Source organism: Monodon monoceros, unplaced genomic scaffold (assembly GCF_005190385.1).
Source record: "Monodon monoceros isolate NGI ecotype Baffin Bay Population unplaced genomic scaffold, NGI_Narwhal_1 Super_Scaffold_5, whole genome shotgun sequence".
Classification (NCBI taxonomy): domain Eukaryota; kingdom Metazoa; phylum Chordata; class Mammalia; order Artiodactyla; family Monodontidae; genus Monodon; species Monodon monoceros.
The window spans coordinates 33,442,364-33,456,771 of NW_021703782.1; the positions used below are offsets into that span (position 1 = coordinate 33,442,364).

At 37.2% G+C, this 14,408-nt stretch overlaps 1 protein-coding gene across 1 annotated transcript in view; it reads right to left on the reverse strand.

Annotated features, from left to right (window-relative positions):
• The window catches only part of UBE2R2 (ubiquitin conjugating enzyme E2 R2), a 92,844-nt gene that overhangs the window by 17,683 nt on the left and 60,753 nt on the right, over nucleotides 1–14,408 (reverse strand). Inside the window, exon 2 of the mRNA XM_029203996.1 lies at nucleotides 7,921–8,007. Coding sequence (XP_029059829.1) covers nucleotides 7,921–8,007 — 87 coding nt within the window. The remainder of the gene's footprint in view (nucleotides 1–7,920; nucleotides 8,008–14,408) is intronic.

Genomic DNA, 14,408 nt, shown 5'->3' on the forward strand with positions numbered 1-14,408 from the left:
TATAAGGAACTTCTATGACTCAATGACAAAAAGACAAACTAGCCAATTAAAAACTGAACAAAGGACTTGAACAGACATTTTTCAAAAGAAGATACATAAACGGACAATAAGCACATGAAAGGATGCTCAATATCATTAGTCATTAGGGAAATACAAATCAAAATGACAGTGAGTTATCACATCATATCCCCTTAGGATAGCTATAATTAAAATTTAAAAATGCAAAATAAGGATGGATGTAGAGAAACTGGAACCCTCATAAATTGCTGGTGGTTGGTGAGGGGGTTCATCTGCTATAGAACAGTTTGGCAGTTCCTCAAAGAGCAAAACACAGGATCACAATTTGACCCCTGCAATTCCATTCCTAGGTATACAACCAAAAGAAGCGAAAAAAGTACTTAAACAAGTACATGTATACACATGGTTATAGCAGCACTATTTATATATACAAAAGGTGGACACAAAAAAAATGGTTCTCAAGAACCTAGGGGCAGGACAGGTATAAAGACGCAGACGTACAGAATGGACTTGAGGACACAGGGAGGGGGACAGGTAAGCTGGGATGAAGTGAGAGAGTGGCATGGACATATATACACTACCAAATGTAAAATAGATAGCTAGTGGGAAGCAGCTGCATAGCACAGGGAGATCAGCTCGGTGCTTTGTGACCACCTAGAGGGGTGGGATAAAGAGGATGGGAGGGAGACGCAAGAGGGAGAAGATATGGGGATATATGTATAGCTGATTCGCTTTGTTATAAAACAGAAACTAACACACCATTTTAAAGCAATTATACTCCAATAAAGATGTTAAAAAAAAAAAAAAAGGTGGACACAGACCAAATGCCCATCAATAGAGAAATGGATAAACTGTGATATATCCAACCAGTGCAATATTATTCAGCCATGAAGAGGAATGAAGTACTAATACATGCTACAACATGGATGAACCTCCAAAACATTATGCTAAGTGAAAGCCACACAAAAAAGGTCACATATTGTATGATTCCATTTATATGAAATACCCAGAATGGATAAATAGAGACATAAACCTGACTGGTGGTTGTCAGAGACTGGGGAGAAATGGGAATGGAGAAGAATCACTTCATGGGTAAGATGTTTTACATTGGAGTGATGGAAGTGCCTTACAAATAGAGGTGTTAGATGTACAACGCTGGGAATGTACTAAATGTCACCGAATTGTGTTCACTTTAAATGGTTAATTTTATGTATGTGAAATTTTATCTCAATAAATTATTGGGTTTTTAAATAAATTTATTTATTTTTGGCCGCGTCAGGTCTTCATTGCAGTGTGAGGGCTTCTCATTGCAAAGCACGGGCTCTAGGCACGCGGGCTTCAGTAGTTGTAGCACGCGGGCTCAGTAGTTGTGGCTCACAGGCTCTAGAGCAGAGGCTCAGTAGTTGTGGCGCACGGGCTTAGTTGCTCCACGGCATGTGGGACCTTCCGGACCAGGGACCACGTCCCCTGGATTGGCAGGCAGATTCTTAACCACTGCGCCACCAGGGAAGCCCCCTCGCCCTTTTTTTTTTAATGGGAGAAGTTCTCAGCCTCCAGAAAGGCAGTTCTAAGATGTAAAATGAAGGCTATATAGCCTAGGCCCTACCTAATCCAATCAAACCAAAATCTCCAGTGTTCTTTATTTTTAACAACTGCTCCACAAGATTCTGATAAGCTGCCAAATTTGGGGACATCACTGCCTAGAGAAACCTATTCCCTATACCTTAAAGTTAGAGAGAATACATAATATCTGCAAATCCATGAATATAATTACATAAAAATACATAAAATCCTGCTTGTCACAAATTATTTACAAACCAGAGCTCAGCTCTAAAAAGGACAAATTTGGTGGCCCAAATATCATCATGTTCTAAATGGTGGTTAATGTATCTATAGCTAAATCCTTAAGGTATATATATCTTCATAGAGCAAACTGGCATCCTAATTTACATTTTTTAAAAAGAAAAAAATACGAGGAAAAAGAAGCAAAATCTAAATCTAAACATGCACAAGATAGAGTTCAAACCTTTAATAATGTGTAATACTAAATTACATTTACTAGGAAAACTTTCAACACCAAATCAAAGTCTTCTGGTTTCTGTTAACTTTCTACCTTACTCATCTGGTATAAACCAAGATGAAACTCACATTGTAGACTTTAGAAGTTTTATAGGAACATTCTACCACTAAACTTTTCTCTAATATTTTAGAAATAAAGAATATTTTACAAGTCAATTAATGATGAGTTATTTTAATGATAAAAACCACTGAAAGAAAACAAAGATATTTTACCAGGTACCAAAGAGAAGTTATTTCTGTCAATTTATCCTAGTAGCTAAAGCAAATAAAATATATTACATAACACATTTCTGATTAGCTGATTAAGCAAGCATTCATTCATTTGAAGAATCTTGTTTTATTCAGGTCCCTTCTTAAAGACAACTGAGTAAAAATTATGTAAATTTAAAATGTTCATCAAATGCATATTTTTAAAAATGAACACAATAAATTCTGATAATATAACAAAATCTTATAACACAGCACTCAGCACCTTTATGTGAATCAAGATCAGAGTTCAAGCATGTTGTTTCTGATGGTTTAATAACACAATACAGAAACAGAGTTTGTCTCACCTAGCTAAGGACAAGTAATACATGTTTTAGGTTCCCCATGCCATACTTTATTCCAAATGAAGTCTAGTTTACTTAATAGTATTGTACCAAAGTTAATTTCTTGGTTTTGATAAATGTACCATGGTTGTAAAAGATATTAACATTAGAAGAATATGAGTAAAAGGTACATATATGAGAACTTTCTGTACTAGTTTTGAAACTCTTCAAGTCCAAAATTATTTCAAAATTTAAAAAATTAGTGGGTTTAAACTTGATATTTTAGTATGTTTATAACATAGATATTGAAATCAAAGCATTTTAACAAAACGTATTCTAAATTTTTTATAATTTAGAAACTTTGTATTTAAAATTTATATGAAATGAGTTCAAGAATAATGAACTAATAAAGCAGTTTGTCCTAGTCTTGAAAGATCATCAGAGAATGTAATATTCCAACTTTGTAATCAATCCTAATGTATTTTGGGGGGTTCATTATTTGATTCTTCGGTGGAAAAACCATTAAAATAAATTCTCAAAGAAATTACGGAAACACCACAGAAGCTCTGAGATAATTCCACTAAACAGAGAAAAGAATAATAATTTAATTAGAGAGAAAAATGTGTGTTAAATGATCAGAGGAGATGAAGCAGAACCAGCTAGGCTACCATTGTTTTTCTATCTAAATATAATTTTACTATGTGTAATGAAATAAGAAGGGCATAAACCCTTACTATAAACAACTTGCTATTTCAAGGATTCAAGTGTAGTGCCAGTCAAATTATACCCCCTGAGAACATAATGATGTACACAGAGTACAGAAGGACCATAATGTGGACGACAAGGGGGGAATAGTAGAAAAAGAGAGCTATCTGTGATGGTTAATTTTGTGTGTCAACTTGACTGGGCTATGGGATGCTCAGATAGCTGGCAGAACATTATTTCTGAGTGTATCTGTGAGGGTGTTTCTGGAAAAGATTAGTATTTGAATCAGTAGATTGAGTAAAAAAGACTTGCCCTCATCATGATGATGTGATAGGCATTATCGAATTCTTTGAGGGCCTGAACAGAACAAACAGGCAGAGGAAGGACAAATTGTCTCTCTTCTTGGGCTGCTACATCTGAACTCCTAGTTCTTGGGTCCTGGGACTCCGGGACTCATACCAACAGCTCCCAGTCCTACGGCCTCAAAATGAATTATAATTCCAGACTTCCCGGCTCTATAGCTTGCAGAAGGCAGACTGTGGGATTTCTCAGTCTTCATAACCACGTGAGCCGATTCCTATGATAAACCTCCTCTTACATATATCTCTATATATCCTATTGGTTCTGTTTCTCTGAATACTCCCAACTGACACAGTATCTTTGCTTTTACCTGATCTTTTCTGTGTAATTTCAAAATATAATTTATAATTACAGCTTTATTGTAAAGGACCTCTTGATACACTGTGTTCTTTCAGTTTTGGAAGCGCTGATTGTGGGTCTCATCCACTTCACTCCTAATGGGCTATAATCCATATAAATAAATACAAAGATCATAAACTATATGTAATTAGACCCACTTTCCACTTACATAGCCTAAATTTTACTATTCCAAAAGCAATTGCTCTGCAGACTTGGCAAAAACCTTTTAAGAGGGACTTCCCTGGTGGCGCAGTGGTTAAGAATCCGCCTGCCAATGCAGGGGATATGGGCTCAAGCCCTGGTCCAGGAAGATCCCATGTGCTGTGGGAGCAACTAAGCCCATGTGCCACAACTACTGAGCCTGTGTGCCACAACTACTGAGCCTGTGTGCCACAACTACTGAAGCCCGTGCACCTAAAGCCCATGCTCTGCAACAGAAGCCTGTGCACCGCAATGAAGAGTAGACCCCGCTCTCCACAACTAGAGAAAGCCCGCACACAGCAACAAAGACCCAACGCAGCCAATAATTAATAAAAAAAAAACAAAAAACAAAAAACAACCTTGTAAGAAACACCAGAGAGCTAGTTTGTGCTCTCTCTCCTCTCAAGCCACATGAAGACACAGAGATAAGCCAGGAGGAGTCTTCAGTAGAAACTATGTTTCCTAAACTGTGAGAAAGTTAATTTCTGTTGTTGTAAGCCACCGCATCTATGGTATTTTGTTATGGCAGCCAGAGTTATATTAAAACAGTAGGATCTATTTTTAATCATTATTAAAACAATAACATTTAAAAATACCATGCCCTAATGATAGTGGAATAGTAGCCAAACTGGTATATCCTTGCAGTGTCAGTGGCTACAGAGATTAGTATAATGTCTTGAGAATCATCTGAGCCTAGAATCAAGAATAACTCTTCAGAGCTAGAACCTTACGTAGAACAGTAAAATATTTTCCTACTGGCTATCAAGTATCCTAAAATACACCATCTTACTGTAACATTTATTTCATGACTACACCTGTGACATTCACCTGTAAACACTACACAGGAAAAATGATCTGTATACTCCTTCAAAAAACATCCAACATCTTTATTATTTTTTAAAAGAAAGAGCCATACTGTGTCCTACAATTCACTAGTACTAAAAGGATCATCAAATGCTAAATACTTCTGTATAATTTCCATTTAATTTTGTGGCAAAACTAAAACTATTCTAAATATTAGTCTATTACCAAAAAAATTATTTAAATAAATACATACTAAGAGCAGTGAGATTCTGAGTTGCCATAGCTCTGAAGTTCACAGTGAAGAGTGTACAAAAACCTCATTTTAATACATGGTTTGTGAAGCAAATGGGCTTCATTGGTTATCTACTTCTGAGCACACAGTAACAAACACAACCAGGAAACTATTATTGAGATCACTCAACATATTATGAAGCAAAAAGGAGTAGACTGTGCAGTATGATCACTGATGACAAGCTCATATTAAATTTCTTTTGTTCTCCGAGCTTCCCCTTGGTATTTATAAATTTCACAAATGTGGCAATGATATTAGAAATGTTAAATTCATTAAGTTCATTCATATAACACAGCAGTATTTATAACTTTTGGGGCTGCAGTAATGTGTCTGTGAATATATTTAATAAAACTGTAACCAAAACTAAAAACTTGATAAAATAAACTATTTTCTACCAAAAATAGTCCTTATGATATTTTTAATACTCATGAAGTTATTATATACAAAAACTCATCAATTCACATATTTTGGCATTTGAGTACGCTTTTCCTTTTGTATTTTTGTCTTGTTGCTGTTGACATTGTTGCCATTGTTCCCCCATTTCATCTCCAGTTCTATTACAAATAACTCTGCAGTAAACAATTTGGTGACCAGAGCAATTTGACATTGAGGTCCATTGTGTTTCTAGGTGACAACATAAGATGGATGAGGAGAGAGCAACTTCCTGGAATATCCCTTTGGCTAAGAACCATGAGCCCTAATGTCTAAAATCACAAATACTGACTTGGGCCCTCAAAAAGTTCAATTCTGATACTTTTCCAGAATGTAGCAAAGTAAATTAACGTATTATTAATTTGTGAGAAGAGTCTCTTGTGACTCATTTGATTACATCCAATTTAATTCCTAACTATGACTTAACACTTCTTTAAAAACAGAACTTTTATGGCATGGAAAACAACTGCATATTTATAAGATATTCATGTTTTATTTTACTGCTGAAATTTTTATTGTGAATATGAAACCTATTTTAAAAAACAATGATCCAGTGCTAAATCTTAAGAGACAGAACTAAATAGCCTACCTAAGTGGTGAAAAAGCAGTGGAAAATGGAGTGTATCTACCTACACCTTCTTCTGAAAGAGCTTTGAATCCTTTATTCTGTTTTTTGTTTTTCCTTTTTGCTTCTTTGTTGAGAAGGGTTTGAGAATTAGATAACTGAGATGGAAACAGGCGAATATATGGCTCTAAGGTGAATTAGTTCTCAGTAGCAAGACAAAAAAAGCTTGAGCCTTCTCACTTCTCTTTTGCTATCTAAAAAATCTATACATACCACATAGTTGGGTTTTTCTTCCTGAATTCACGTTCCTTTTAAATTTTTTAAATTAATTTTTATTGGAGTATAGTTGCTTTTATACCACATAGTTCTGAAGGCAAGAATTTTTGATTATTAAATGGACAGGGACAGAAAAGTATTTCTATGTGTATTAAACCCAGTTTGAACTTATGAACAGTGAATTATTTCTATAGTCTCTCCCTACAACAGGATAACTTTGTTATATAGAATAGTACAACATATTCATTGTTGTTTATTTGTACTATGATTATGTCAAATACTAAAGATACTAAAGAAAACAATATTCTGGGAACCTATTTCTGGAAATGTTACATCACCTTTTGAGCACTAGTTTGTCCTGTTTTAAGAAGGAAAGAAAAATGAAGAAAATGACTGACAGAAAAAGCAGGTTGTGAAAAATAATAAAGCTACCCCAGTGTGCTCATTTATAGACTGAGATCCAAATTCAGGACTATAGAGTAAGTTCTCCATCCCTTGCCTATAAGCATTTTAAAGGCTCTGTAGCTCTGTTTCTGGAGGAAAGGTGCTTGCCAATAACCACCTGACCAAAAAAAGAACTATGACTAAGGCTGCAAATTTTAAAAAACAATTTTAATGCCTGGGCCTCAGCTACAACTTCACAGCACTACTGCAATGAAAAAGATTACAGAATGGTAAAGGAGTAGACTCAAAGGATATTTTAGTGGGCCTTGACATATATCCTGAGAAACATAATGCATTGTTCCAGCATCCTTATAAATTAGCACAAAGCTAAGTACATTTCATAAAAAAAGCTACAAATTATTTTCCCAGGCATGTGGACTTGTCTACTAGAAGAACCTAACCTTGGATTTATTCCAAAACAGGCTCTCAACTGGTATGCAGCAACTCCTTAAAGGACACCAGTACAAATATAGTAGGATAAATTCCCACCCCCTCCCGTCCCAAAGCTGAATCTCTGATCAAAGCAACAAACAAACCCTTGCTGTGAAGCTAGAGGATAGGTGCACAAATAAATTTGTATGACTTTATCTACTAAATTAAAAAAATGCAAATGTTAACAAATATGAATTATGATCTTAGCAATGAGCAGCAAAGGTTTAAAGCCTCAACCTTAAATTAACCATAATATACACTGGTATTAAAAAACCCCAATTTTTTAGCAATTCAACTACAGACTGCTAACCAAAAATGGGAAACCATGAATACTTCTCTGTGGCTACAGCATAACTACCACAGCATACTGAGCTATGGAGGCTATTTTAAAGGATATTATCTTAAATAAATCTTCAGAGAAATTCATGATAGACATCTCTTACCTCATAAATGTTGGGGTGCCACATTTTGGTCAAGAATCTGAAGGTAGGTGGTGAATATGGGTAGTCAATAGGAAATTTAATATGCGCCTGAAAAGAAAAAGAATGAAATGCTAGTAAGATTACAGGTTATTCATCTAACTAACAATTCACCCTGACATACTCCAGCGCAACAAAACTCCGTTCTACACAGTAGACTATGGAGATTAAAATAGCTCATATATATTTTGTTAGCCCCAATGCCAGGGTTATTATTAGCATGTGTTCTAACAATCTCTTTAAATATTTATAAAAATTAATGTTAAATTGCCAAAGCTCAACAGTTATATAATTAAACACACGAATGAAAAACAGTTTAATATGTGTGTCACATTAATGGGTATATTTTATTTTAATAACAAAAAATAATTAATACAACCTTATGGTACATAATACAGAACAAAGATAATTTGTTTTACTTAACACCGTTTACCAACCAGAAGTAACAAATGCTACCATTTTGATATGGCTCCTTCAAGAGTTTTTGATGCTAATATATGCTTATCTCTTTACAAAACTTATTTTCAAAAACTTGAATATATTTCAAGTTTTCAAAACTTATTTCAAAAACTTGAATATATTTTATTTTATACTGTTTTTTCAATCTGTATCATATCATAAACATTTTCCTTTGTATATATGATTGTTAGTATGTGCATAATGTTCCATCATACAGATATATAGATGAACCATTAAAAAAAAAAACTACTTCCTTATTTTGGAACAGCTGGGTTGTTTTTCACTCTATTGCTATTGTAAATACTGCTACAGTGAATGTCCTTGGCAGTATCCCACATTTCACATATGAAAAAATCCAGATAAATTCTCATCTAACAGTACTAGTAAAAGGGAGTGAAGAAAGGAATGAAAGAACAAGGTAAGAATAAATAAGCTAAGGACAGCAGTGAAAATGGCAGAGTCAGTATCCTCAAAAATTCTGTCTTCAGGACTTCCCCGGTGGCGCGGGAAATGTTTGAGAATCCGCCTGCCGATGCAGGGGACACAGGTTCGAGCCCTGGTCCGGGAAGATCTCACATGCTGCAGAGCAACTAAGCCCATGCGCCACAGCTACTGAGCCTGTGCTCTAGAGCCAGCGAGCCACAACTACTGAACCTGCATGCCACAACTACTGAAGCCCACACACCTAGAGCCCGTGCTCTGCAACAAGAAGCCACTGCGATGAGAAGCCCATGCACCTCAACGAAGAGTAGCCCCTGGTCGCCGCAACTAGAGAAAGCCTGCGTGCAGCAACAAAGACCCAACCCAGCCAAAAATAAATAAATTAAATAAATAAATTTTAAAAAAAAACAAAAAGAAACACTAAAGGAGTCCTTCAGGCTGAAATGAAAGGACACTAGCCAGTACATGAAACAACATGAAGGAAGAGCACAAATCAAAACATAGGATAAGTATAGGATAAATATGAAAGAAACAATAAATGTACTTTTTGTTTATAACTTTTTTCCTCCTAATTTAAAAGATAATTACATAGTATAATAATTATAAATCTATTGAAAGGGGAAAAATACACAAAGAAGGAATTTGTTTACCAATAAAAAACAAAGTAAAGGGGAGGGATCAGAGTTACATAGGAGCAAAGTTTCTGTACACCACTGAAATTAAGATGGTTATTAACTGAACTTAAATACAGTTATATGATGTTGATTGTAATCCCGAGGGTAACCACTAAGAAATAACTCAAAAATTCAATACCCCTTCATGACTGAAAACATCCAAACAAACTAGGAATACAAGGTAAATTCCTCAACTTGAAAAAGGGAATGTAGTAAACAAAACTATAACTAACATTATACTTAGTAGTGAAGTAATTTCAGAAATAAGACAGGGATGTCCACTCTCACCACTTCCATTCAACACTATACTGGAGATGCTAGTCAGGCCAGCTGGCAAGGAAATGAAATAAAACGCATCTTGGTTGGAAAGTAAGAAGCAAAGTTATTTCTATTTGCAAATTAGATAATCCTGTATATAGATTTTCAAAAGGAACCCACTAAATATATTAGAATAACAAATTCAGCAGAATTGCAAGATAAAAGATCAATATACCAGCATCAATTATATTTCTACACTGCAGCACTGAACAAACTGAAAATGAAATTAAGAAAATTCCATTTATAATAGCATCAAGGGGCTTCCCTGGTGGCGCAGTGGTTGAGAGCCCGCCTGCCGATGCAGGGGACACGGGTTCGTGCCCCGGTCTGGGAAGATCCCACATGCCGCGGAGCGGCTGCGCCCGTGAGCCATGGCCGCTGAGCCTGCGCGTCCGGAGCCTGTGCTCCGCAACGGGAGAGGCCACAACAGTGAGAGACCCGCATACCGCAAAAAACAAAACAAAAACCTGTATAATAGCATCAAAAAGAATAAAATACTTAGGAATAAATATAATAAAAGAAATACAAAACTTACACTCTGAAAAGTACAAAACATTTTTAAAAGAAATTAAAGACTTAAATAAATGTTAAATATCCATGATATTATATGTTCATAGATTGCAAGACTCAATACTGTTAAGATGGTAATCCTCCTCAAGCTTATCTACAGATTCAGCATCACTGTATGGAAACCCCTGTTGCCTTCTTTACAGAAATGGAAAAGCTGGTACTCATGGGACCCAGAATAGCCAAAACAATCTTGAAAAATAAAAACAAAGTTAGACAACTCACACTTTCCAGTTTCAAAACACTACAAATCTATAGTGATCAAGACAGTTTGGTACTAATATAAGGCCAATTCAATGGGGGGAAAGGCCTTTTCAACAAATTGTGCTGAGACAACTGGATATTCACATGCAAAAGAATGGAGTCAAATCCTTTGAAATACACCAAGGACTCTGTATTTAACAAGGCCTGCCTTCAGGAGAAACCAGTTACAGCCTAATTTGCTAGGATATTGTCAGAGCCTAACTGACCTAGGGAAAGAGAAATATTGGGTTGGCCGAAAGTTAGGGTTTCTCCATAACATCTTACGGGAAAAACTCCAGCCCTAATATCCCACGTAAGGGGTGAGGAAAAACAGAAACTCTTGAAAAGTTCACAGTCCAGAGGCAAAGCCTCATTAAAAAGGCTGAAAACTAATCATAGGAGAACAGAACTCTTCCCCTTCCCCTCACACTTCACCACCATATTACTAAGACATCTATAGCAGTTCCTTTCACCCAGTACATCACAGCTAACTAACATGAAAAAATGATAAGACATACCTAAAGGAAAAATCACAAATGAAGAGACAGAGCAATTATCACAACCAGACATGGGAAAGATGTTGGAATTATTAGACTGGGAATTTAAAACAACGATGATTAATATTCTAAGGATTCTAGTGGACAAAGTAAACAGCATGCAAAAACAGATAGGCAATGTAAGCAGAGAGATGGAAATCTTAAGAAAGAACCAAAGACAAATGCTAGAGATAAAAACACTGAAGAATGCCTTTGACGGGCTGAGTAAGACTGACACAGCTGAGGGAAAAAACCTCTGCACTAGAGGATATTATCAATAGAATCCTCGAAAGCAGAAAAGCAAAGAGAACAAAGACTGGGGGGAAAAACAGAACAGAATATCCAAGGAGTGTGGGACAACTACAAGAAGTGTAATAAGATACATGTAATAGGAATATCAGAAGGAATAAAAGACACCATAACGAAAATGAAAAGACAACCCACAGGATGGGAGAAAATACTTGCAAATCATTTATCTAATAAGGGACATGTACCCAGAATACGTAAAGAATGCTTATAACTCAGTAATAAAGAGAAATAACTCAATTTAAAAATGAGCCCAGGGCTTCCCTGGTGGCGCAGTGGTTAAGAATCTGCCTGCCAATGCAGGGGACACGGGTTCGAGCCCTGCTCCGGGAAGATCCCACATGCCACGGAGCAACTAAGCCCGTGTGCCACAACTACTGAGCCTGCGCTCTACAGCCCACAAGCCACAACTACCGAAGCCTACACACCTAGAGCCCTTGCTCTGCAACAAGAGAAGCCACAGCAGTGAGAAGCCCGCGCACTGCAACAAAGAGTAGCCCCCGCTTGCCTCAACTAGAGACAGCCTGCACGCAGCAACGAAGACCCAACAGAGCCAAAAGTTAATTAATTAATTAATTAAACAAACAAACAAAATGTTTGGCCAGGATGTCATGAAATTAGAATGCTTTATACATGGCTGGAAGGGATCAAAATGGTATAGCCACTTTGAAAAACAGTCTAGCATTTCCTTGAAAGAATAAACATAGTTAACCATGTACCACGCAAGTCCACTACCAGGTATATGTCCAAGAGAAATGAAAACATTACATCCACATGAGAACTTGTACAGAAATGTTCACAGCAGCATAATAGACAAAATGTAGAACAACCCCAAATGTCCATCACCTGAGGAAATGAACAAAAGGTGGTATATATCCATACACTAGAATATTATGTGGCAGTTAAAAGGAATGAAGTACTGGACTTCCCTGGTGGTCCAGTGGTAAACAATCCGCTTTACAATGCTTACAACGCAGGGGACGTGGGTTCCATCCCTGGTCAGGGAACTAAGATCCCATATACCCCAGGGCAACTAAGCCCGTGAACCACAACTACTGAGCTCATGCGCCTCAACTAGAGAGCCTGTGCGCCGCAAACTACAGAGCCCACGTGCCCTGGAGCCTGCGCACCACAACTAGAGAAGAGAAAACCCACACGCCACAACTAGAGAAGCCCAAGCGCCACAACTAGAGAAGAGAAAACCTGCATGCCACAACTAGAGAGCAGCCTGTGCACCACAACGAAGAGCCCACATGCTGCAACTAAGACCCGATGCAGCCAAAAATAAATAATAAATAAATCTTTAAAAATAAATAAAAATTAAAGCAAACAAACAAAAAACTGGAGTCCAAAAGCAGTCACACCCCAATAGCAACAAGAATACTCAGTTCCTCAGATCTTGGTTTCAAAATACCATTTTCTAATAAAAAGAAACAAGGCTCTTTGGAGAAATACTTGATTCTACATGTGGGGCAAGGAAAATACAAGATGAGCATGGAGAATCTTATAGTGCCTGAAAGTAAGGAAATGCTAAAGAAAAAATATGGAGGCATGTCAAAAACAAACAAAAAAAAGCAAACAACAACAAAAAGCCATGGGAGCCAACCTGAAAGAGCCCCTACTGGCCAAAAGTAAAGCAATTCATAGTACTGGATGATAACCCAAGGTATAAAATGAACATAAATGAGTGCATTTTGGTATAAATTATTGAATGAAAAAATACTGGGGAAGGGACAAATCTTCCTCGCAGCATATATTATCTTCCTCCAGATAATATATGTAGATATATCCCATTAAGGAGGTGGAGTTTAATTCCCCTCCCCACAAGTGTGGGCAGGGCTGAATGACTCACTTCCTAAGAATATGGAAAGGAAGACATACTAACTTTATAATAGAGAAAGCTGGCGGACAACACCTTAACCAAGTGATCAAGGTTAACATCACTGGTGTTAAGTCGCTGAAATCATGACCTCCCTTATAAGATGTGCTGAGAAACGCAGCTCATCTCTGTGGTGCTCTTACCCCAAAACCCATAACCCAGTCTGATCATGAGACAAACATCAGACAAACCCAAATGGAGGGACATTCTACACAATACCCGACCACTTCTTTTCAAAACTATGAAGGTCATGAAAAACAAAGAAAGATGGGGAAACCATCAAATATTGAAGGAAACTAAGGAGACATCACAACTAAATGCAATCAGTATTCTGAATTGTATACAGGAATAATAAAAGGACATTAGGGGTGGTAGGGGAGAACTGAGCATGACTGCTAATAGATACGAGGTTTCTTTTGGAGGTGATGAAATAAACTGGAGTTAGATGGTGGTGATGGCTGTATGACCTGGTGAATAAAAAACCACTGAATTGTACACTTTGAAAGCCTACAAAGTACTGGTACCATGGTTAGGTGTTGTTTGAGTAGGTCCCTGGGTGGATAAAAGCAGAGGAAATAGCAAAGCACCAGGTGCAAAGAATGTGGAGTGGTCAGGTATGGCTAGTGGGATGCCTGGTGGTAACTACAGGAGATAGAAGACTGGATGAAGGTAGGCTGAAGCCTTGTTTAGGTGTTTTAGTGGGAAACTGCATAAAGTCAGAAAATCAGGGACTTCCCTGGTGGCGCAGTGGTTAAGAATCCGCCTGCCAATTCAGGGGACACAGGTTCAAGCCCTGGTCCAGGAGGACCCCACATGCCGCGGAGCAACTAAGCCCGTACGTCACAACTACTGAGCCTGTGCGCCTAGAGCCCATGCTCTGCAACAAGAGAAGCCACCGCAATGAGAAGCCCGTGAACCGAAAGAGTAGTCCCTGCTTGCCACGACTGCAGAAAACCCACGCACAGCAATGAAGACCCTACACAACCATAAATAAATAAATTAATTTAAAAAAAAAGAAACGAAAATCAA